The 26,595-nt window shown below is 44.1% G+C and overlaps 1 protein-coding gene across 2 annotated transcripts; it reads left to right on the forward strand.

Annotated features, from left to right (window-relative positions):
* The first annotated feature begins 200 nt into the window (after positions 1 to 200).
* On the forward strand, positions 201 to 25,266 carry LOC125883417 (tripartite motif-containing protein 2-like). 2 transcript variants are annotated; one of them, XM_049567688.1, is made up of 15 exons: positions 201 to 378; positions 3,805 to 3,895; positions 11,408 to 12,184; positions 14,660 to 14,808; positions 15,701 to 15,881; positions 15,997 to 16,256; positions 16,346 to 16,484; positions 16,568 to 16,753; positions 17,185 to 17,380; positions 17,490 to 17,593; positions 17,719 to 17,886; positions 18,109 to 18,277; positions 20,144 to 20,214; positions 20,370 to 20,510; positions 20,601 to 25,266. In XM_049567688.1, exons 3-15 carry the CDS (start codon positions 12,086 to 12,088, stop codon positions 20,751 to 20,753), a joined length of 2,016 nt encoding a protein of 671 aa, XP_049423645.1. In that variant the 5' UTR covers positions 201 to 378; positions 3,805 to 3,895; positions 11,408 to 12,085; the 3' UTR covers positions 20,754 to 25,266. The 2 variants fall into 2 exon arrangements, with proteins under 2 accessions (XP_049423645.1, XP_049423644.1); XM_049567687.1 differs by lacking the exon at positions 3,805 to 3,895.
* The last annotated feature ends 1,329 nt before the right edge of the window (positions 25,267 to 26,595 follow it).

Below are 26,595 nucleotides of genomic sequence, written 5' to 3' on the forward strand. Positions count from 1 at the left end.
TTGATACAAGTGAGATCTGAGGGAGAGAATGATACGCCCACATTCTCATATAACTGACAGACGGATGGACCAATCACAGCCCTCCCTCTCTCCCTCCTGTTGCTCCTCATTGGTGGACGCTGCGGCGAGGCCCGATGGTTGCCCCCCCCCCCCCCGCCATCTCTCCTCCCCCTCCTCAGCCTGGTGCTGCTGCTGCTGCAAGCTGCTGGTGTTGCCGTGACGATGATATCCTCCCCCCTCCCACACACACACACACACACACACACACACACACTCAGTAGAGAGGAGAGGAGAGCAAACAAGACGCTCTCATGACGCGATGGCTTCAGGCTGGAAACAGACACACACTCATCCATCGCCTGCGTCTGAGGAAACATGGTGAGTGCTGCTTTCTTTTTGAGGGTGTGGAGAGGTGAGAGGATGAAGGGGTGGATGGATGGATGGATGGATGGATGGATGGGTGGATGGATGGATGGAGGAATGTTTAGGGATGACAGCAGCATCTGTAGCATGGTGTGCTTTCCTGAGAGAGAGCAGGAGAGAGGGATGAGAGAGGGAAGAGTGGAGAGACTGAGGAGGGATGGAGGAAATGAGGATGGACGGATTGCAGGATGGACGAGGGCGGAGGATGGATGAATGAACACGGGCACAGACTGATCCACCTCAGCATTACAGCAAATACGTGTGAGTGTGTGTGTGTGTGTGTGTGTGTGTGCGCTCTCAGGCCTGCATGTACTGCACGTTAGCATCCTGAGTGCTAACAAGAGGTACGTCACTTCTGTGAACAGAAACTGGGCTGATCCACTCTGATTTTTACAGCTGCGGGCCGATCACTGAACAGGCACTGACATAAGCTCAGGGGCCCAAAGGGTCGGGGGGCCTCAGGGCTCAATGTATCTGTATGAGTGGCACTGTTAATATTTCTTATTGTAAAGTCAATCAAATAATGACGAAGGGACACAAAGACACAGGAATCAACCACAGAGAAATGCAAAACAACCACAAAGAATCAGCCACAAAGAGACTCAAAATGAAATGATGAACAATGGCCACCAAAGACACAGGAATCAACCAAAAACAGACACTGGACAACTACCAAGAGAGACAAAATGTCCACAAAGAGATGCACAATGTCTGTAAAGAAACACAAAACAACAATGAAGACACAAGAAATACCACAGAGATGAATAACGACTACACAGAAACATAAAACAACCACAAAAAGATTAAAAATGACTTAAAAGTGAAGCAAATGACGACAAAGAGACACAAAACAATCAAAAAGAGACAAGAAACACCCACAGAGATGCAAAATGTTCACAAAGAGATGCAAAATGTCCACAAAGAGACACAACATTACAACAAAAGGATGCAAAATGACTTCAGATGAGCACAAAACATCCAAAAACGAGACAAAAACCAACCACAGAGACACAAAATGTCCACAAAGAGACACAACATTTCCACAGATAGATGCAAAATGTTCACAAAGAGATGCAAAATGACCAGAGAGACACAAAATGTCCACAAAGAGACACATTTCCACAGACAGATGCAAAATGTCCACAAAGAGATGCAAAATGTCCAGAGAGACACAAAATGTCCACAAGGAGACACATTTCCACAGACAGATGCAAAATGTCCACAAAGAGACGCAAAATGTCCACAAAGAGATGCAAAATGACCAGAGAGACACAAAATGTCCACAAGGAGACACATTTCCACAGACAGATGCAAAATGTCCACAAAGATAAGCAAGATGACCAGAGAGACACAAAATGTCCACAAAGAGATGCAAAATGACCAGAGAGACACAAAATGTCAACAAAGGCAAACAACATTTCCACAGATAGACACAAAATGTCCACAAAGAGATGCAAAATGTCCAGAGAGACACAAAATGTCCACAAGGAGACACATTTCCACAGACAGATGCAAAATGTCCACAAAGAGATGCAAAATGACCAGAGAGACACAAAATGTCCACAAGGAGACACATTTCCACAGACAGATGCAAAATGTCCACAAAGATAAGCAAGATGACCAGAGAGACACAAAATGTCCACAAAGAGATGCAAAATGACCAGAGAGACATAAAATGTCCACAAAGAGACACATTTCCAGACAGATGCAAAATGTCCACAAAGATAAGCAAAATGACGACAAAGAGAAACAAAATTTCCACAAGGAGACACATTTCCACAGACAGATGCAAAATGTCCAAAAAGAGACGCAAAATGTCCACAAAGAGATGCAAAATGACCAGAGAGACACAAAATGTCCACAAAGAGTTACAAAATGTCCACAAAGAGATGCAAAATGACCAGAGAGACATAAAATGTCCACAACGAGACACATTTCCACAGATAGATGCAAAATGTTCACAAAGAGATGCAAATTGTCCACAAAGAGATGCAAAATGACCAGAGACACACAAAATGTCCACAAAGAGACACAAAATGTTCACAAAGAGAAGCAAAATGACCAGAGAGACACAAAATGTCCACAAAGAGATGCAAAATGACCAGAGAGACACAAAATGTCCACAAAGAGACACATTTCCACAGACAGATGCAAAATGTCCACAAAGAGATGCAGAATGACCACAGAGACACAGAAAATGTCCACAAAGAGACACAAACTGTCCACAAAAAGATGCAAAATGACCAGAGAGACATAAAATGTCCACAAATAGACACAAAATGTCCACAAAGAGATACAAAATGTCCACAAAGACATGCAAAATGACCAGAGAGACAAAGAATGTCCACAAAGAGACACAAATTGTTCACAAAAAGACACAAAATGTCCACAGAGACACAACATGTCCACAGATAGATGCAAAATGTTCAAAAAGAGATGCAAAATGTCAACAAAGAGACACAAAATGTTTACAAAGAGACACAAAATGTCCACAAAGAGACACAAAACGTTCACAAAATGTCCAGGGACACAAAATGTCCACAAAGAGACACCAAATGACCAGAGAGACAAAGAATGTCCACAAAGAGACACAAAACGTTCACAAAATGTCCAGGGACACAAAATGTCCACAAAGAGACACCAAATGTCCACAGATAGATGCAAAATGTTCAAAAAGAGATGAAAAATGTCCACAAAGAGACACAAAACGTTCACAAAATGTCTAGGGACACAAAATGTCCACAAAGAGACACCAAATGTCCAGAGATACACAAAATGTCCACAAAGAGACACATTTCCACAGATAGATGCAAAATGTCCACAAAGAGATGCAAAATGACCAGAGAGACACAAGGTAACCACACAGAGACAGTAGGCAACCACAAAGAGACACAATATGTCCACACAGAGACACAAGGTAGCCACACAGAGACAGTAGGCAACCACAAAGAGACACAATATGTCCACACAGAGACACAAGGTAACCACACAGAGACACAACACTTGGTGATTAGTTGCCTAAATAGTGAATCAAAGTGATCCTGTGGCTCTGTGAGTCTTTGCGACTGTGGTCCGTCAGCGTTAAACAGAAATATACAGTTATTCTATGTAAAACATGTTTTCATTGGCTCCTTCACCAAAAGATAAATGAACACATGAACTGTGAGGAGACGGATGAGTGAGAGACCTGCAGGAAGACTGTCATTAAAACAGAGAGAAAAACAGGGACAGACAGAGTGACCGTGAACTTTCCCATGGGAATATGTCGTATGACGAGATCAAGTTACCTCTGTGTGTGTGTGTGTGTGTGTGTGTGTGTGTGTGTGTGACGTCACACAGTAGATTTACTGACGAGCTCCTCTGAACTGTCTCAACCTGCAGATACTGTTCAGCTGAAATGAGTCAGCTGACATTTGTAAAGGGAGAGTCTCATGATGATGTAATGGAGTCTGGTCCGTTGAGCCGAGATGACGTGAGTAGGTTTCCAATCAACAAAGTGTGTTTTAGTGTGTAAGGTACATGAGACATTCTGTTCAGGGTGTTACTGTAAATGCCAACAGTTTAATGTCAACAGATGCAGCTGATAATACTAATAATAATAGTGATGGCCGAGTGAAGCCTCATGAAACATTTTCTTTATTTTGTGACTCCACCAGATGGCGCTCTTGGTTTAAAGCTACAGACTGAAGGTCTGGCAGTGAAGTGTGCTTTCAAACCTTTGTTGAACAGACAGCGCCATCCAGTGGCTTCAGAGAATAAAGACAGTGGTTCATGAGGCTTCATTTGGCCGTCACCACAATAAATTAATTAATCAGTTTAAAGATGATCTAAAATATCTGTCTTTGGTGCAGCAAACATGAGAACTTAATTATTCTGTGGGCTACAGACATCTTAAAATATGCATTTCCATGAGTATAAACTGAGAAGAGGTCGAAATTAAATACATTTATTTAAAGGATACTGTTACTAAGAATACTGCTGCTGTCCGCTGACACGGGGAGAACATGTCAGAACACCTGGAGGGAACCCACAGTGACACAGGGAGAACATGTCAGAGTACCTGGAGGAAACCCACGCTGACACGGGGAGAACATGTCAGAGCACCTGGAGGAAACCCACACTGACACAGGGAGAACATGTCAGAGCACCTGGAGGAAACCCACACTGACACGGGGAGAACATGTCAGAGCACCTGGAGGAAACCCACACTGACACAGGGAGAACATGTCAGAGCACCTGGAGGAAACCCACACTGACACAGGGAGAACATGTCAGAGCACCTGGAGGAAACCCACGCTGACACAGGGAGAACATGTCAGAGCACCTGGAGGAAACCCACGCTGACACAGGGAGAACATGTCAGAGCACCTGGAGGAAACCCACGCTGACACAGAAAGAACATGTCAGAGCACCTGGAGGAAACCCACGCTGACACAGGGAGAACATGTCAGAGCACCTGGAGGAAACCCACGCTGACACAGGGAGAACATGTCAGAGCACCTGGAGGAAACCCACGCTGACACAGGGAGAACATGTCAGAGCACCTGGAGAAAACCCACGCTGACACGGGGAGAACATGTCAGAGCACCTGGAGAAAACCCACGCTGACACGGGGAGAACATGTCAGAGCACCTGGAGGAAACCCACGCTGACACGGGGAGAACATGTCAGAGCACCTGGAGGAAACCCACGCTGACACAGGGAGAACATGTCTAATAAGGTTCTAATTGGTATTTGAATGTCCTAAATTATCTTTCAAAGGTCTCAAAAATTCCAAGACATGGGAAACAAGGTTTCCTAAATCATTGCGTTGTAAAATCTCAAAATAACTAGTGACATCATTTTCTAAAATTAATATACCAAATGCCTCAAATCAGTCCACTGGCCAGAGAAATGTTGGCATGGTATGTTTCTGCAAACCACAGATATGTTTCATACATTATCATGTGATGATGTTGCAGCAATGCTGCGGTTAATGTGTGGCTAGGTTTAGGCACAAAAACCACGTGGTCAACCACCCACTCCGCACAACTTTTTTAAATTTCAAAATTTATAACGATGATAAAGATGAAATATGTGAAGGTGGAGTGTAGAAATCCTGCACGGCTGAGCCAGCAGGACTTTATAGCACAGAGATCTGTAGTGAGCAATAAAGCGAGCAGTTCAGTGTGGCGGAGCAGTAAATACACACACACACACAGACACACACACACAGATGATTATTAATATTATACGTCTATGTCTGTGAGACCAAGTGAAAGCCAAGTCTGAAGCCTCACTCAGGCCTTTGACGAAGTGTCGGCTGATTCCTAAACCTTCTTTGACGTCGTGCGTTTGAGGAATAAACGGCACAAAAAGCAAAGAGTCGTCACATCAACAGTGTCCACACACCTGTCGCTGTACGAGCACAGGTGGACGTTATAAGTCTCCAGTTATCAGATCATCTGTTTCCATTCTAATTTGACCTGAAGTGTCAATATGTCTTGATGGTTTATCACAGAGCGTCAGGAGCCACAGAATGATCAGAACTAAAGTTCAGATAAGCAGCTGTGGAGCAGTAAGATACTGCAAATGTTTCAGTTCAGTCATATGTCCTTTCAAGACCACTGATTGCCATATAAACAGATAACAATATTAATATTATTAGTACCATGTGTCTGTACACAGGGCAGCTAAACAAACATTGTTCTAACCCTTTAATATCCTAACTAAGAAAGAGCAGTGAAAGAATATTGCCCATAGTTTTCTAAATAGAGACCTCTGCCAAACGGATGAGGTGGCTCTTCATGGTTATTGAAAAACAAAAAGAAAGAAAAATCAAAATCATGTGCTATTACAATGTTAGTAATGTGTTAGTATACCAACATACGTGGAGTTGTGACCATGGAGTTAGTCGTATGAGCAGTAACAGTGTTATTTCCATTCATTTAGTCAAGATATTCAAGATGACAGTAATTTGAAAACATCTTAAAATGGTGGAATTATTTAAACCAAATATATAATGGGAAGTTTTTTATATTCTCATCAGTTTTTATTTCATAAAAATGGTGAATTTATTATCGTAGCATCACTGACTAAAGGACAGATTCACCGTTTGTTTGAACGAGTCTGAAACTAGAATCAGCGCCTCGTGGTTGTGCCTGTGGGGCGGAGACGTACAGCCGGAGGAAAGGAGTGATCTGTGCTCTGTGAACATGTAGAGGAGGACAGAAAGGAAGAACGACAAAGAGGGACAGAAAGAAAGAAAGAAAGAAAGAAAGAAAGAAAGAACGACAAAGAAAGAAAGAAAGAAAGAACGACAAAGAAAGAAAGAAAGAAAGAAAGAAAGAAAGAAAGAAAGAAAGAAAGGAAGAACGACAAAGGAAGAAAGAAAGGAAGAACGACAAAGGAAGAAAGAAAGAAAGAAAGAAAGAAAGAAAGAAAGAAAGGAAGAACGACAAAGGAAGAAAGAGAGAAAGAAAGAAAGAAAGAAAGAAAGAACGACAAAGAAAGAAAGAAGGGAAGAATGACAAAGAAAGAAAGAAAGAAAGAGAGAAAGAGAAAGAAAGAAAGAGAGAAAGAAAGAACGACAAAGAAAGAAAGAAGGGAAGAACGACAAAGAAAGAAAGAAGGGAAGAATGACAAAGAAAGAAAGAAAGAAAGAAAGAGAGAAAGAAAGAAAGAAAGAAAGAGAGAAAGAAAGAATGACAAAGAAAGAAAGAGAGAAAGAAATAACGACAAAGAAAGAAAGAGAGAAAGAAAGAGAGAGAGAGAGGGTTCATTTGTCTCTCGTTCTGTAAGTGACAGTTACAAACAGCCACCACAGTGTCACAAGACCCACACACACACACACACACACACACACAAACACACACACACACAGCCAATAGAGCCTCAGTAACGTCCCATAATCCTTTGCAGTGTTGTGCTGCAGAGATGGAGGTGTGGGGGTGCAGCAGTGTCTGCATGAAAAATAAGATATGTATTTGCATTAAAGACAAAAACAAACACAGACAGAAAATATAGTGTGTGTGTGTGTGTGTGTGTGTCAGGGAGGTTGTGTATTCTGAGCAGAATGTTTGAGGGAGGAGCTAAAACAGGATTATGAACCAGATGAGAGGAGCTCATATCCATAATCCGTCCTCCTGATGAATCATTCATGAGAACACTGAGCTCATATGTTACACACAGACGTGGTCGAACACCGACAGGCAACAACACACCCAGCGACACACTGGAGGAGGCAGAGAGACTGACGGGAACACGTCAGAGCGTTTAACGCCAAAATATAAACAATAAATAAACAGTCGCAGCGATAACTCAGCAGCAGAGTGCAGTGAGAATCTTGTCAAATACCACTGCTCTTTCACCTGAGGCCAACAGCCACCTGGACGGATGGATGGCATCAGTTCATAGTGCGGCCGGACAGCACCTGTTGCAGCCGTATGATATGCCACTGAGCAGCATCAGTTTGAAACGCTGCCGATAACGACATAACACAAGGAGCTGGAAAGTCCAACAAAGCCCAGACTTTCACCTAGGACATCGGTCTTCACTACCTGTATGAATGTAGAGCCAAACCATGATGTGTTTTACGAAACGTGCTTTTGTTGATGCCTTTGGTAGCGGCTTCCTAGAACGTCAACAGCAGACGCGGAAGGATACAGGAAGGAGCATGTAATACGTAGACATGAAAGTCCACTGACAGCAGCGATATGTGACAACTTGGGATGAGAACCAGTTGGTTTGGCAGCCTGTTCTCTAGTGATGGCCAAATGAAGCCTCACTGTCTTTATTCTCTGAGGCCACTGGATGGCGCTGTCTGTTCAACAAAGGTTTGAAAGCACACTTCACTGCCAGTCCTTCAGCCTTTAGCTTTAAACCAAGAGTGCCATCTGGTGGAGGCAGGAAATAAAGAGAGTGGTTCATGAGGCTTCGCTAGGCCATCACTAGCTTATTGTATTAGTTGACATTAAACTGTTGGCATTTACAATAACACCCTGAACAGAATGTTACTGAGTCAGAAAATCAACAAAATGGTTCATGAGGCTTCACTAGGCCATCACGACCGTTCTCACTCTGAAATACCACCATTTTGTCGGTGATGTCAGAGTCAGTCACCGAAGCATAGAGGCACCTTTCGTGGCAGTAAGACCACCAGCCACATCAGTTTGAAGGTGAGCGGGCAAAAACCCAAGTCGTCAAACACCGTTGCTGGTCAGTGGACGTTGGCATCAGACACGAAAGCACAGAGGCACCCGTTACACTGATATGATAAGCATCCGTTAGCAGCAGTTTGTAACGCCGCCAGTAACTACGGTAACAAAAAAAGTGAGAATGTCTGTATAGGGAGGCAGAGGAGAGGTGGATGGGTCCAACAAACAAACAAATTTCACTCATGGGCTTGCTGTTTGTTTCTCATGTGAATTTTAAGCCAAACCATCATGTTTTTTTCTAAACATAACTCCGGACTTTTGTTGGTGTATCACTGACAAAGTGACGATATTTTACGAGTTGGGGTGAGAACATGTTGGGTTAGATCTAAAGAGCCAAATAGCTACAGTGTGACTTTTCTCAGCCGGGTGCAATTGGAATCTGTTTAATTTCATTGGAGCGTCCTTGAATTATTTCCCCCTCAGCACAGCAAAAGGAACCATGAGGTCCAAGTTCTCTGCTTGGCGTTCACACTGATCCTTCGAACTGGGCCACTCTGTGCCGTCAGTGTGAACACAGCCGGCATGGCTCCAGCTCTGTGGGGCACACACACTGTTAAATATAGGATTTTAGGATTAAAGGGTCCATGACTGCTGCACTTTTTGTTGCTGCTCTTCCTCGCCCCTCCCCGTGCAGTCTGTTACCATGGAAACCGCAGCCTCACTCCCATCTCTCCCTCTTTCCATCACTTTGAAGACATTCCTGTGACCTACATTCCAGCTGCTGGAAGCTCTGTATTAGTGTCTTACTCCTCATTCACTTCCCTCTGTTGGTCCTACATGCCGCACAGCACTCCACCCCACCTCCCCCCATCTGTGGATCGTACCATCTGTCCCTGGACCTGCTGCATACGTTCCTCATTTCAGAGTGTACCATCTGGGAGTTAATTAGGGGTGTGCAGCGATCTGATGCGCCACCTGGAAAGAACATATGGGCATGCCTATAGTGGGGACGACTGACGGGGATATGTGTGTGTGTTTATTCCATTATTATAAATGATGAGGGGATGTCACTCTGGTGACCAGGTTAAAGGTCAGCAACTGTGGCTGTGACCAACAATAAAGTTGGGTTCACCATATCTGCTCAATATTGCTTTCTTGTCATTAACACACATGCATTAGCTCTTAAGGCCCTGACACGCCAAGCCGACGGTCGGCCGTCGACCAAAGTCGGGCCGTTGATGAGCGTCTGTCGCCCTAGTTTTTGCGGTGTGTCCCGCACCGTTGGCACTTTGGTGTCTGCAACTTTTCGGCCGGTTGAGCATGTTGAATCGGCAGCGGAGCTTGTCGGTGAGAGAGCTCACTCTGATTGGCTGTTCAGGTTTTATTTCCTCGCCCCTGTAGCGAGTGAATCTGCCTGTAGTGAAACCGGGGCTAACCGGTGCTTCCTCCTCAGGCTCCACTTCACTCAGCTGCCCCACAGACCCGCTGCTTCTTCACACTTTAACCTGAATAACAAACCGGAGCTAGCTGGGAGGCTAGCAGAGCGTTAGCCGCAGCATGACCGGAGGGAAGCACAGCCAGTTAGCCTCCGCTAGTCTCTGAGCTAGCCCCGGCTCTCCGTTTGGATCCAACCGGAGCACCGAGCCCTGGTTTGTTATTCAGGTTAAAGTGGGAAGAAGCAGCGGGTTTATCGGGCAGCTGAGTGAAGTGGAGCCTGAGGAGGAAACACCGGGACCGTCTGGATGTAATAGTCCGTGGAGGTGCTGCGGTGCTCGGCTGCACAGATAGGAAACCCCTCGGCTGACAGGATGTACCACTCTCTCACTCCGCTCTCTCTCACGCAGGCGCAGAACGTACGTGCTACTTGGCCGTCGGATGTAGTCCGTGTAGTGTGTTCAAATGCAACTGACACAGGGCGACGTGAGGCGACGTAGACGACACAACAGTTGGCTTTCGTCACCGCTAGTTCTTTGATGTCGGTTGCGTGTGTCCGCACCTTTAAGCTAACGTTACGGCAGTTATTGGTATTATTAGGATATTGTACGGAGCTACCTGACGGTCGTTACATAGAAACAGACTTTGGGTTCTCTTGAAATGCTTTTATGTTCTCTTGTGTTCTCTCATAATGTTTTTGCACTCTTTTCCAACACGTTGGAGTTCCCTCGCAGTAAATGTTGCATTCACTTGTAACTCTTTCGCATTGCTACACAACTTTTTGCATGCTCACACAGTACATTTGACTTCTCTTGAAGTACTTTTGCATTGCTTCACATTATGTTTTGCGTTATCTTGTGTTTAATCTCTTTGCACTATATCGCGTAGTCTTGAAAGGAAACACCATCATGACAGAACAGTTTGGGGTTTTCCCGTTCAGCTCTATGCAGTCAGAGCTTTAGGCTCAAACTGAAAACCAACCTGTACGTTTCATTTCACTTTTTCGATGTGTCACATTGTCTCGTCTCGTTACTTTGCTGAGGTGGTTTTCAGTTGTTTGTTTGGTTGATTGTCAGCAGGATTATGGAAAAACTACTGACCTGATTTTCATGAAACTTGGCAGAAGGGTGCAGAACTGGCCAAGAAAGAACCCATTAAATCCTGGGGTGGATTTGAATCACGGGGCGGATACACTAATTATTTTTCAAGTTTGTTAACATTTCAAGATGGGGAATTTGGCCTGCGCTCTCTGAGTGCTCTTCTAGTTGTCTATGAAATTGTGTTTGCAGAACCAGACTGTAAATACTGACTTAAATCATAAAACTATCTCACATGACACAGAGTTAAGAGCAGAAGTGTTTATCCATGTTTATCTGCTGTTCCACCTAATCCTCATCCCTCTCTTTCCTCCCCAGGCTGTCCTCCGTTTGAACCCTCTGTGATTTAAATCAACACCAACGTCTGGATTGGACTATAATTCCTCCTCTTTTTGGTGTTTCAAGTGACATTTATTGCTCTGGGAGTAGACACGTGGACTCAGAAGGAAATTTTTTAAAGGGAAAATTTGTGGAGTTTTGGATGCCAGGCTCCTTCTGCACCCAGCAGGAATGTAATGGAATAATCACAAACTCAAATAAAGGGCATGTCTAAAGGTTGAGCCCTGCAACGCTGCAGCAAAGAGATGAAGCTCTGACCAAAGTGGATGATTGTCCACTAAATGAACAAAAACAAGACCTACATCTGATTTCCCAGCACTCTTGTCTTGCTGCTGTGTGGAACAGTTCTACAGGAAAGGGCTACATAGACAAAACCTGTCCTCTTGGTTGATATCATTCAACTTTACAGCAAAAGTCATGCCTCTCCCAGGATCCATTATGTTCCAGGAGGCATCATAAAGAGCACATCTGAATGTTTCGCCCTGTCCTCTCAACGGGGTGATGGAATAAAGTGTGAGACAAGGCGTTTACAGACGCAAACATCTCCAACAGACAGTAGGAAAACCTTGGATCTAAACATCCAGCCCCTTCCCCTGGCTGCAGTCTGGAGTAAGGGGTGTGCTCGGAGGTCCACCCCCGCCAGGCTGCCGCTCGCAGATGGAGGCTCACCAACACTCCCCAGATAGCAGCAGTGAGGAGTGCACCGTCCTGGAGGCTCCGCCCGGCAAAAACGCCTGCCCCCAACATGCAGGGAAGGTAGGGATACAGCTCTTCATTATTAAGTGCTTTCATTTTCCCTCTGCTGCCTGTGTGTGGTAATAACCTGTGCACGCCCCACATACATGGCAACATTATATCAGCAGTAAACGACTCAGGTGTTGCAGTTTCTACCACAGATTTATCTTTCATGTTGCACACGACAACAAGCCAAAGCCATTGCATAATCAGCCCAGTTTCCAGAAGAAAATGTTGCATCGTACGTTTCTGCAAACCACAAATATGTTGCATTCACACATTCACACATATCACATCAACGTTCCTAAAGTGATGTAAAACATGAGCTGACTTTGTCATCAGGAGGAGATGGTGGATGGTGTGACACCTGAGCGAGATGGCTGACAAGCTGCAGACCATCGTTCAAGACCAACCAAACAACAAAACTGGTTGTTCTTTAGCGAGTCAACAGCTTATCAGCACCCAAACTTGCGTTTTTTTCAGCAACTGGTTGCAGTTTTTCCAGCTGGAGTTGGGGCTTGTAAAGCAATTTTCTTTGTCCCAGACATCACTGCGTTTTCCTGCCGGGATTGTGCCCCAAAAACCGGGTGTTTCAAGCCAAAACATCATCTTTACCAGACCATAGTTGAATGGATTTTGCGCCTAAACCTAATCGGATGGTAACCACAGGGTGTTGAAAAAGCCAGCATTTTTCCTGGCGACTGGGTTGTGCCGCACTAGTGTCGGAAACCTTAAAAGTAATTTTCAGTTCTTGTCATGACATGTCCAGCACTATTTGTCTTTTTCTCTTTGATTACAAATATCTAACTTCTGAAACCAAACAAGCACAAAAATGAGACTGTTTGCTCCATGACTCTTGGTTCTGCACTGGGCTAAAACTGAGACCAGAACCCAGGCCTGCATGAGACCATAGCCAGCTGAACTGGACTGGTACCCTTACCCTTTTGCTTTATTACTGACTGTAAAACAAACAAACAAACAAACATGGTCAATCAACCTGAAACTCGCTACTTTGTCAGAACCTGTTGGGTTCAGGGTGGGTAGCAGGTAAAGGTGGGCGGATCGGTCCTAAAATATCAATACTATTGACACTACAGTTTCATTTTGAAGATCGATAATGGCGTCAATAGGATCGATACCAAAGAAAAGGGATCAGTTTCTTTCCTCTGTGTCGAACCTATTTGTATTTCAAGAGTTAAACAATTTGTGCAAACAACATTCTGTCGTCATGAGCACATCTAGTGCATGTGCAAGTCTGTGTTGTCTGCACCCAAACAATTCACTCCAAACCCAGTCGGGATCTTTTTAGTTTCACTTTCACCTGATGTCGACAGTAGGAGGACGGTAAGCTCGCCTCCCCTCAACTGTACTAGGAATAGAATTGCTTGTGCATCTGCGTGGCTGTAGCTGTCTGTGGACGTTCAACTCATGAAGTATGTTCAAGCCTGACTAGCTTAACCTGACACATAACTACAGTGATGGATTCATGTAACAGAAACAGCTCAGCATCCACACACTGACACACTGAGAGAGTCTGCTCAGAGAGACAAGGCATACGGTCACCTAGTGTTTGGTTAACGTTGGTTAAGTTTGTATTATCGCCCAGCCCTTACAGCACCACTCTACTGCGACCTTGCATCTCAGTACACAAGCACAATGAGAATATTTTTTGATCAAAGATAAATTACACAGGATTTTCCTGAAAAACAAAGAACAGACTCAAACAGCAGTAATGCCTCGTTACTCATGACCCACTCTCAGTGTGTGGCGGTGTAGTTTTCTGCAGCGACTCTGTCGTCTGTCTGACTTTCTTCTTTTCTTCTTATTTTCTATGTTTGGGACATTTATGGGCGTGTGTTATGGCGCTCAGGTGTCATCAGGGCTTTATAGGAAGGTCGCCGCCAGGTGTCAGACTGTAAGCAGCAGGCATCCAAGAGACACAGCGTAAAGAAAAATTGAAATGCCAAACGAGAGTTCAAAAATGAAAAGAATGAAAGTTACAGCCAACGCCAAACTCAAACAGTAACCGACCATCCTGCATAGTGCACCTTTAGTGTCCGACCTAAATTGGCAATACTTTTGCTTTATGTCATTCAAATCTGACGGATACTGGCTGGCTACACGTGACATGCAGTGATGATAAATAAATACATTTGAATTTAATTTCAACGCAGTTTTATTTATAAAGCCCAATATCACAAATTATAATTTGCCTCAGAGGCTTTACAGTATGTGACATCCCTCTGTCCTTAGGATCCTCATAGATAAAGAAAAACTCCCCCAAAAAACTTCTTAATAAATGACATTAAAACACATGGACACAAACTGAACCTGAAGCTTCACAAAACAGCCTGTTGATGTGTCAGGACCTGTTGGGTTTGTGTCACTCACCTCAGTAACAGTAATTAAACTAATCAAAGACAAATAATCACTTTTATTAATGTCTGCAGTGTCTCCCTTTAACTGTATCCTCTGTCCTCCTCTTTTCATCTGCAGGTGGCAGACTTGTACTGTTCGGCCTGCGAGTGTGCGCTGTGTGAGGACTGTGTGTCGGACCATGGGGAGCACCCTAAGGTGCCCCTCAGCCAGGCCCTGGAGGAGCACCGCAGCCGGCTGCAGGAGAGGCTGGGCGTCGTCCAGAACAGGTAGAAGTATCTGACCAAATGTCTCCCCTTCTGTTCCTGAGATATGACGTTAAAACATGATGATGTCACAGTCAAGCTGACCTTTGACCTTTTGACCTTCATTATTTTATCCTGTTAGACATTTGTGTCAAGTTTGGTCAGAATTAGTGGATGAACTCTTCTTCAGTTATGGACAAAAACATGTTTTGTTAGGTCACACTGACCTTTGAGCACCAAATTCTAATCAGTTTATTCTTCAGTCCAAGGTGACGTTTGTGCCAAATTTGAAGAAATTCCCTCTTGGTGCTTTTGAGATATCATGCTCAGTTGCTCTTCCTGAGCTTTCTACCATTTCTTTGCCTGTTGAAGGGTTTTTTGGGGAGTTGAAGGGTCTGCTATAAAGCCTCTGGGGCAAATTGTGATTTGTGATATTGGGCTTTATATATAAAATGAACTGAATTGAAAAATGAGACAGACAAGGTCACAATGACCTTGACCTTTGACCTATAACCACCAAAAACTAACCAGTTTATCACTGAAACCAAGTCAAACTTTATGCCAAATTTGAAGAAATTCCCTTGAGGCGTTCTTGAGATTTTGCAAGGATTGGATGGACGGACGGACAACCTGAAAACAAATGTGTATGTAAAGTCTCAATCTGCAAATAACTGTTACATAAATGTAGGAGACTTAAAAGTACAAATACCTCAAAACTGTACTCAAGTAAATGTACTTAGTTACATTCCACCTGTGGGAACACACAGGCAGGAATGACCTGTGAGACACAGTCAATTGGGAGAAGGTGAGAAGGTGACACCTGGTGGACATGCAGGGAAATGCAGGACCACAGAGCAACAAGGACACACTGTGGCAAAGTGACAGTCCTCACGTCTCTCTCCATTTTTCTCTCCAGACTCCCTCAGATTTCAGACGCCCTGTCCTTCGTCAAGGAGATCCTCCAACAGCTGAGCAATCAGAGAGCTTCCATTGAAGAGGACATCCAGTCAAGCTTCGAGGATCTGCACAAGCAGCTGGATGTCCGGAAGAGTGTTCTGCTGATGGAGCTGGAGGTCACATATGGACTCAAACAGAAGGTGCACGCATGTTTGAGACCCTTCACTCTCCTATGGTTAAGAAAGTAGCTTCTCCTGCCAGTGGGCTGCTTCACAAAAAAAAAAAAGCATCATCATATCTGTCATCCGTGTCCAGGTCCTCCAGGCTCAGATGGACAGCCTTGTCCGGGGAGAGGGGGACATCTCTGCCTGCTGTAGCCAGACGGAGGAGGCTCTGGCTGGGGAGGCGTGTGTGGCGAGCCTTCAGGTGGAGCAGGAGCTGAAGGAGAGGCTAGGGGAGCTGGCCGGCCTCGGTCTGCCGTGTCAGCCGGAGGAGAACGACCAGCTGGATCTGGTGATGGAGACAGACGGGCTGAGGAAGTCCATACACAACCTGGGGACCATCGTCACGACCAGGTGAGACTGTGACCTCACTAAACATTCAGGATCATACTGTGAAAGCATTTTTTGCATTTGACCATCCTCTTCTTCCTCCTCTTCCTCAGTGCGGTGGCAAGCCAGAGTGAAGCCATGGGTGCTGGCCTGGAGCAGTGCATTGTGGGACATCCTGCCTCGGTTACTATAGTGACAAGAGACAAATCAGGGGGAGCCTGCAAGAGTGGCAATGCGATCCTGTCAGCTGAGGTTCCTTTTACACCCACACTCAAATAAAATTCTGTGGATCCATCCGCAGAAACTTACGAAATGTTTCCAATGTGTTGATCCAGGTCTTCACACCAGATGGCAGCATAGTGGACGGGGAAATAGTGGACCACAAGAATGGGACTTATGAGTTTGTGTACACGGTGCCAAAGGAGGGCGACTTCTCGTTGGCTCTCCGTTTGTACGACCAGCACATTAAAGGAAGTCCCTTCAAACTGACCGTCAACAGGGTCTCAGAGACCGAAGTCGAGGTGGGTGAAGGGTGTGTGTAGGTACTAACATTACGGAGACATGTTGCAATGTCATTCGTTCAGCCACACGAGACTGAGCAGTAACAAGTCCGTACTCTTCGCCATCTTTATCATTTTTATCACCACTCAAGTCAGGAGTTAGATGCTTGGCTGTCTTTGGTGTGACTGCTCTACATACCCCATTATATGAACAATCCATGTTATTTCACACCACGCATTTTAGCTTCATGCACCACTGGGCAACTTTCGCAGGAGGCAACGGGTACCCTCCTCCTTCCTTGCTCCAAACCAAAACTAACCAAAATGTTGCAGAAAAATGGGTCAAACCTTTTGCTAACTTGCTATCTTACCATCCTCACTTTCACTGCTATGCATACGACTACACTGAATGCCCTGTCACATGTATGTTCCCTTCATCATTGTCTCTCCAGGTGTCTCCCTCCACCACCACAGCAACCAACTCAGCAGCCTACGCCACCCCGTCCACGGGCTCCTCTGAGGGGGCGAAGAGACGTGGGAAGTCGCCCGGCCAGAAGAAAAAGGGCTCCAAGAGGGCCAGCAGCGCCTTGGGCACCCCACGACGCAAAACCCAGAACCCTATAGAGGACGACCTTATCTTCAGGATCGGTGGGACGTTTATTCAACTATATACAGCTAGTGAAGCTGAAGGATTTATAGCTTGTAAGAAAGGCCTATGTGACCAGTGGTTTTATTTTACTTTTCCTGCTCTCTTTAGGAACAAAGGGACGGAATAAAGGAGAGTTCACCAACCTTCAAGGAGTGGCTGCCTCCTCCACTGGCAGGATACTGATAGCTGACAGCAACAATCAGTGTGTCCAGGTAGAGCACGTTTTGTCCGGTCTTCACTTCTTCAAATGGCTGTTTGAGCTTCAGACGTCTTGGTTTATAAGTTAAGGTATGCCTCATGTACATGAAGATCCTCACAAGTGTCCCCCCCGCTCCAGATTTTCTCCAACGAGGGGGAATTCAAGAGTCGCTTTGGGGTGCGGGGACGGTCGCCGGGGCAACTCCAGCGTCCCACAGGCGTGGCCGTGCACCCCAGCGGTGACATCATCATTGCCGATTACGACAACAAGTGGGTCAGCATCTTCTCTGGCGAGGGCAAGTTCAAGGTAGGTATAGCGATGTGGCTTTGAGCTGTGAAGAGATGAAAGGTTACTTAATGATTGATTATTTTATATGACTGGACGTCAGTGTAGAAATGTAAATCGTACTTTACTTTATAAAGACTTGTTAATGCCGGTACAGTTTTATGATGAAGATGAACTAATTGTTCAAACTCACATGTCTCGTGTTTTGTTGAATGGTTCTTCCCTCTTGTTGGTGTCCATCAGACGAAGCTTGGCTCAGGCAGACTCATGGGACCGAAGGGCGTGTCCGTGGACCAGAACGGTCATGTGATCGTGGTTGACAACAAGGCGTGCACTGTCTTCATCTTCCAGCTGACCGGCAAGCTCATCACCAAGTTTGGTAGTCGAGGCAACGGTGACAAGCAATTTGCAGGTAGTGTTTGATTAATTAACAAAAGAAAGACATTGCTTCTACATATCTTCACTTTCTTTAATGTTTTATAGACAAATTATGATCTGTCAGTTAATTAAAATTAAAGATTTTACCAACATTACTGCCACATGTGCAGTTACTTTATCGTTTCACTGAGACTGGTGTGTTTACACAGTGGATTTATTCTGAGAAAATAACCTTTCAAAGCAATATTTTCAGAAGGAAATGTATGTGTGTGCTTGCTTGCACTGACAACTGCACGTGCAGTTGTATGTTTAAAGGACAACTTAGGTATTTTTCAACCTGGGCCCTATTTTCCCATGTGTATGTGTGCGTATGACTTGTTCTAAAACTGGTTCAGTATTGAGGGAGGCGGAGCTAAAACAGTAACGGGGGCAAATGCGTCCCGTATAAGTTTGCTCATTAAAAGTGCTTTTTTTCGCCACTGACCGGTTCAGATCGCCAGTGCTATCTCTGTAAATAGCATACTAAGTGTTTCCCTTACCTCTGGGCTGTGTGATGTCACGAGCTTTGCTCCACTGTGTCTGTAGCTCTCTCTACTCGTGGGACAGCCGTCTTCTTGAGGAAGAGGTGTTTCGGGATTGGATGTCTTCTCTTCTTCGGCTGGCAGTAGTCATCTTGGGAGAAGTGAGCACTGCAGACCCGATGGTCTGCAAGGTGCAGTGTCTGGACAGGAGTGTTAGCATCCATTTGTAGCACAACTAGCCACAACTTCAGCATCTCGCCGTCTGACAAAGGCAGCCTATGAAAGCTGTACGGGGTGTTGCGCGACATCCTGTTTTTGCAATCGGGAACAAGGCCCGTTTATTTGAGCACTCCAAAAACTCCAGTAACACTCCAGGGGGTAGCACGTAAAAGACTCCGTCCTCTGACTCTTCTGGCGTAACACACACACTTCATACACACATACTCACTTACAGTACGAACGAAAAAGCGAAAAAAAGCACTTTTATACGGGACGCATTTGCCCCCATTACCGTTTTAGCTCGTTTCACGGCTCAATACTGAACCAATTTTAGAACGAGTTGTACCTATGAATCATACGCACACATACACATGGGGAAATAGAGCCCAGGTTGAAAAATACCAAAGTTGTCCTTTAAAATACAGCCGTTGCTCACCGAATTCCTATTTATCGTATGTGTTAGTCGTTTGATTAAAAAACAGAAACCTTGCACACTCTCTGCGAAGAATTTTTAATGCTTTGTTGTGAAAATTCGCAATGTGAGGCAAATTGGAAAGACACTCCCCCAATCCCAAATGGATCCCTTACAGACTCGTTGACTCAAGCCCTAAGCCCTTACAGACACTGGAGGTGCTGCCACTATCTGGCTGCATTTGGCACGCAGCCACCTGAGTTATGAAATGATACTGTGCAGTGATTAAACCTTACTCTTGTGCATTCCTGGATAGGCTAATGTTACCCTCTCTTTGTCATGGAGGATTTCAAGAAGGACATTGCTTCTATATATCTTCACTTTCTTTTTCCTGCTCACCTCCTGCCTACCCTTGCCCTGTTTCTCTTCCTTGTTGCGGCTGTATGTGTCCCGCAGGTTACTCTACGTTTCTTTACTGCTTCTTGGTAAAACAACTCTTTCAAGGCATTTGATGGATGCAGAAAAATTAGGACAATCGAACCTGTTACCAAAACTTTAATGAGGGCCGAAAGTTTTGGAGACAGTGTGTAAACATGATTGACACATGTGATTGTTGAAATGTGCAACAATTTCAAACTAAAAAAAGACTTGATTTGCAAAGGCCTTTAGCTCTAACAGTATTTGAAGTGATAAATAAGACACTGAGAGCACAATCTGTTTTTGTTGTTTTTGCACTTGTTGCCTGAAGGTCCACACTTTGCAGCTGTGAACAAGAACAATGAGATCATCGTGACTGACTTCCATAACCACTCCGTCAAGGTAAGGCCTTACTGACTTGCACCGCCGTCATATAGTTTCCTCTTGTTTACAATGAAATAATACTTTTAGACATTTAGGTATTTAAGGTAGCATTTTTGCTCAAGGACACATGGATAATGGGCTCTAATATATTTTTCTTACTCTGTCCTGGCCAGGTTTTCACCCTTGAGGGCGAGCTGGTGTTGAAATTTGGCTCTAACGGTGAGGGAAACGGCCAGTTCAACGCGCCCACTGGTGTAGCTGTGGACATTAATGGGAACATCATCGTAGCTGACTGGGGCAACAGCAGAATACAGGTACAACAGTGCTTGTCAGCTTGGAATGCCAAGAAGCCCTTGTTGGGGAGTATCAAACCACATTTTCTTTGTCTGTTCAAACATTTCCAGGTGTTTGACGGCAGCGGCTCCTTCCTCTCCTACATCAACACGTCAGCAGACCCTCTGTACGGACCCCAAGGTCTGGCTCTGACCTCAGATGGACATGTGGTAGTGGCTGACTCCGGCAACCACTGCTTCAAAGTCTACCGCTACCTACAATGATGGAGGACTGGATGGAGAAGTGAAGCAGAGGAAGGAAAGACACATGGAGGGAGCAGCTGTCGGAGTGGAGAGATGTGCACGATGTCAAATTCTAGGAATTATTACATGAACCTTTACTGCAGTCTGTAATGAAGGAGGGAGGGATGGATGGAAAAGAGGAGGAAGCAAAGAAGAAGGATTAGTCATCATCACATCATCAGACCACAGTGAACCTATGATCTGCTTTTGACATCTTCAATAATAATAAAGTATGATCATAGTAATCTTCAACACCTGAAACAGTGGATGAGAAAGACTGGTCTTTGAACTACATCTTCTTGTAGTCTAAAGAGGGATAAGAAGAATAGTAGATGAGGGGGAATGGAATGATGGTGGATTCAAGACTTTGCTGCACTAATGCAAATTTGAGGAAACTCGCAGTGGGACGCTGGAGTGATGCAAGACTGGAGTAAAAACAGATATGCAACGACTGCATCATGATGTCAAATTCTAAAACTCCCTCTTTCTCCCAGCTTGGCATTAATATAAAAATGGAGGAGTGAATGAAAAAAACGGTTTTAAACAAAAGAAAGAAAAAATACAGGCTGCAAAAAGAGATGATGAAAAATGTCTTTGGAAACCACTGCTTCCTAAACGGAGGGCATGATGAATAAAGGGATTGGTGAAGTATCGAAGGCATGAGTGAACAAATAAAGTCTGGTGTTTTGCAGAGAATGGATTAAAGGATTAAAAGTTTTCTAATGTTCTGCCTTCTCATATGTATGTAACAGACAAATGAATGGCCATCGAGCTAAAAGATGTCTACGTCTTGGTTTCTCAGTCTGGGTTGGTACTACAGATTCCCCCAACTGCTTTTTGTACAGTAGATTAAATTCCTCCACCAACATATATTCTAACATTTGGAAGCATTAGCCACAGCCAACCAGCACATATGTTCTGTGCCTGCAGGTGGCGGTTGTCTGTAATCGTCATTCAAAAAGGGAAACCAGAAGACCAGCCTGTTCTCATTCTGAAGTCATCAAATAATGCCGCTTTGCCAGTGATTTTAGCACGCTGATGCCAAAGCCACCCTCAGTGGCCATATGATGCGCCGCCGGGTGGCGTCAGTGTGCAGCTGAACCTTTATGATACTCCGCTGGTTGGCTGGACGGCAGCTGTCGCAGCATGTGAAACATGTGGCTGTATGAGACGCTGCTGGTAACAAAGTAATATAAGGAAGGGGAGGTGGATGAGTCCAACAAACCCCACACTTTTACCCGGGAGGCCATGATGTTTTTTTCTAAACATAACCATGTGCTTTTGTTGACATCCTGGCATTGGCTGCAGCGTCCAGGAGTGTAAATAGCTGATGCCAAACGATACCTAGCGTGGAATGTACAGACATGAAAGGCGACTGCGAAATGGCGATATGTGACAACTTTGGAATGAGAACAGGTTGAGAAGACCGTCTTGATGTTAGTTGGCCAGTTAGCACATTACCAACACAATCCAATGTTGAAAGAACAGAGAATATTTATCACGTGCCAAAGAACAATAACAATAACCATCAAGATTTGACTCACTGGCTAAAGAAAAACAGTCTTACCTTCCTGGTCTCACTCCCTCTTGACTTTAGCTCTTTATTCAACACATTGAATCGGCGTAAAAAAAAAAAACGACTGACGAGGGCCAATGGTGCAGGACACACTGCAGTGATGACGGCCGCTGGCGCTCACTGACGCTCACTGAAGGCCCAACATTGATCAACGCTTGAATGTCAGTTTGGTGTGTCAGGGCCTTTAGATCTCATCAGGGCGCCCTTGATCAAAGCACTTAACATCAAACTGGTCCAGCTATAGAGAGCTGTGGTTGTACTGGAAAACTTCCAGCAGTGAACGTGTATATCTGTAAATATTCAGCAAGGAATCACTTAAAAAGGGCATTCTCACCCAGCCAAGTTTACAGTACAATTACTTTATTGTTGAATGAGAAAGAAATCTCGTTAGACTAAGACATGGGCCACTTTTAGCCTGTTGTCCATTGTTTGTACATTAGGATTGTCTGAATGTGGAATGTTTATTTACTTTCCTGCCATATGCTAGTATTCTATCAAAGGCAATAGATTCATCAGTAGAAATGATTGCTTAACTCTGGTTCTGATTGTCTGGATGATTGTTCCAATTGGTTGACTGACACGGTAGCTTTGACGAGCAGCATCGTCTTATCTATGCTTGGTTTGGGTGTTAATATATTTTTTCCTGACAAATCTGTTGCAAGGAGAAGAAAAGCGTCTATAAATCTATCCTATATATTTGTGAGAATACCTTTAATAATATCCTGTAAAATGCTCAAATTCATTGGCATATTTGGAATCAGCAACATCATTCCTCACTTGTTTCTGCTCGCCGTCTCAGTGACAAACACCAAAAGGTCGGGGGAGGAGAATCTAGAACATTCTTCGACATTGCCAAGGTTTCTAGAATGCTCTGAGAATTCCCAGAAGTGCTGTCGCTGGCTTGTACGACTCCATGTCCTGTCACCGCTCATAAAACAATACCCCAGTGTTCTAAAAGCATGCCTCTGTATTATGTGATTGTTGACATCAAACTTACCACTACGCATTTGAACTGTAAGCTCCCCATTTTACAAACAGATCACACGCACCCAAGAAGACTCTCAGTAATGTTGAGTAAAGGACAAGAGACGAGACAATGTGAAGCATTTAAAAATGACTTTTGGAAAAGTGTCATATTAATAACAGTAATACAAAGCATTTAAATAGGCAAGAAATGCATTTCAGTTACTCACATTAGCATTCATTTAGACAGTTTCAACCTTTATCGTTAATATACAGAAAACATCTTTGGCTGACTTGTGGTCGGGGAAATGGTGTCCTATCAAGTTCACACTGGATCAGTAAACTATATGTAAGTTATTACTTTTATTTATTTATTTATTTATTTATCAGTTCCATCATTTCAATATTTCTCTCTTGCCATTTGATTGTGTTCCACCGTGTGCATTGAAATTCTTAAGTGCCCATTATACTTCTTGTTTTTGTACATTTTGTCTGTTCTGTTGAATCAAAACATGATTGTTGGTCTTTGACACATTTTATACTGACTGTTGTGAGTGGACAAATCAGCGTCTCAGAGTTGTCTCGTTTGAAAGTCATCATGCTGTAGGGGACAAATAATCAAGCTAGCCAGTTCGCAAAAACAGTTTGTTAGCATTCTGATTGAAACCACTGGACATGCTTAGCACAAAGCTAATAAGTTAGCTGTAGCTAAGAGTACAATGTTCAAGCTTTTTGTCCAAGTACGGAGGTTTATTTTGAAATGTGAACAGCTGGTGCTTCTCAAAGTCAAGGAACGATCCTTAAATGGCTGAACTTCAAGGAGGCTACGTCATCGAATACTGCCGAACAACTGTTCCGCTGTCAAGGAGCCTTTGAGCCTTTGCATGTGTGTATCCTCAGCAGGCGTGAAGAACCCACAAAACTTTGCACATGATTTGCCCGAATTGAAGGCGGGGCCTCTTCAGTGACACACACCTCGGCACTCACAGGCCTTTTCCAGTGTGTGTTTACCACATGCTAGGAAGGAGTCTTGCCTAGTCTCTGTAGACCCCAAGTTGGGAGGACTCGTCCTACCAAGGAAGCATCCTTGACTTTGAGAAGCACTGTCGGTCCCTTTTGTAACAAAGGGTACAACTAGTTAAAAGCTAACTTGGTTTCAATGCTGAATGCTAATGCTAGCTGTCACTTTTACAGATGGGTAAGACAAAAACAGTTTGATAAGCGAACATTCGATTAAAGTCGTCAGAGTCCCAAAAAGAAGTTCATGTCGTTTCCCTAATTGTGCTGATTGTCAGTTTGTTAAAAGTACATTCTCTGACTTTGTTTAAGCTCCCAATACTGCTGTCAAATCTCCAACTTTGCTCATCGCCAGTGAATTGGTTGAAGACTTTTGGATTTGTTGGCAGTATTGATCGTTTCAACAGAATCAGATTGTATCTTCTGAAGTAATCTGGGCCTTGTTTGCTGATGATTTAGCCTTAATGTCTATTACAAATGAATGTTATTCAGCGTTGACATGATGGATTTGCCTTCTCAGTGACCTTGATTTGAAATGTACTGCAAACATGAGTAAGTTAGTTGACAACCATTTCAGACATATTGCTCATTTGTAGACTACACATCCATTTGAGGGAACTTCCGAAATTCTGACAACTGGAAAAAGACATTCCTAAATCAACACAAAAGAAAGAAGCTACATTAGTCATTACAAACACACACATGGCTCGAGCATCATTGTTGGTTTGCACCATGTGATCGACACTGCAGTTCTTTTTCCTCAAATGGATATGTAGTTTTTTGGAACACAGCTCTTAAAGCACTGATCAGTTTCTTACAGTTTCTCTTGCCTGCTCTTTCTCTCTCTGTATTTACTATCTGTCATGTCTGTTCACTGTTATGAACCGTCTCTTTAATATTCACACACACTCAACACTGAAATAAAGCATTGATTCCTAAATGGCAGCCATTTGGTGCCGTCTGGTTTGTGTGAAAATTCTGATCTCAACATGCTGTGCTGATTTTTGCATTAGACCCAAGGGCCACTTTTGAAAACAAGTGCCACATGTGCGCAGGGGTTTGAGGACATTTGGGCTTAGTCAGTACATCTTTGAGGGGACCCCAGGGTTCCTCCCTGTCGCTTTTTTTTGTTTTGTTTTTTTTAAAAACAAGCTCTATTTTGATGTTGAACAAGCCTCCAGTCATCTCAATAAGGGGAAGGCGGCAGAGGGGAAGCAGTTTTGAACATGGCGGTAGGGGTATGAAGCACATGTGAATGCTCACAGATTTTGCTCTATCGCACACAGGTCACCGTGTTGAATGTCTGGCAGTAGCCACCAGGCCTTTGACAATCAAATAGCGGGCATCATAGAATCAGAGAGAAGACAAGATGGAGGAGTCGATAATGTTGGTGTCTGAATACCCAGAGTTGTGCAACACAGTGGTAGCAACTCACAAGGATAACCAAACTTCAGGTGGCTGGAAAATTGTCTGAATATGTAGAAATCTTTGGTAGTTTCAGTGATTTCTGTTGTCTTGTTATAGAATGTCTTTATTTACATGGCGCCAAGCTACTTCCATCAGTGACATTCACCAAAGCACATGCCCGTCATCCCAGCCCTGGACTACAGTTGTAGCAGCTGCTTTTACAAAACTCCTTGCTTCTTTGGGGAGTGCTCTTGCAGGTAGGAGGCTGTCAGGGCAGCTGCCGCAGCTTTATGCACATTAAAAGTACAAAAAACAAAAACAAAAAGATAAGGCTGAGGGACTGGCAGTGAAGAGTGCTTTCAAACCTTTGTTGAACAGACAGCACCATCCAGTGGCTTCAGAAAATAAAGACAGTGGTTCATGAGGCTTCATTTGGCCATCACTATTGGCCAAAGCTAACGTTAGCTAAAGTTAGCCTAACGTTAGCTCCTAGCTGCGTTGTTCATCATGTCACCTTGTTTGCTGGGAGTTCATTAGCCTATTTTGTTCTAGTTTTGTACTTTGGTGATGGTACATCATTGTTAGCTGTTGTCCAAAGGGCTCTAGTTAAGCTAACGTTAACTTCTGGAGCTTAGCTTCATTAACTTATCTGTAATGGCAGAGATAACAAAGGTTGGCAAACGTTATGCTGAATGATTCAGTGTAAATACTGTAGCACCAAACTAACGGAGAGACACTCTTGGTAAAGATGGTAAAAAGGCCGTTATCCTTTTCTCATATTCTGAGCCAAAAACCTTAACTTCAGTGGCACTTTAACTTGTTGTCTTTGATGGTGACGGCAACCAGATGCGGTTCACAAGC

This window comes from Epinephelus fuscoguttatus, linkage group LG23 (assembly GCF_011397635.1).
Source record: "Epinephelus fuscoguttatus linkage group LG23, E.fuscoguttatus.final_Chr_v1".
NCBI lineage: Eukaryota > Metazoa > Chordata > Actinopteri > Perciformes > Serranidae > Epinephelus > Epinephelus fuscoguttatus.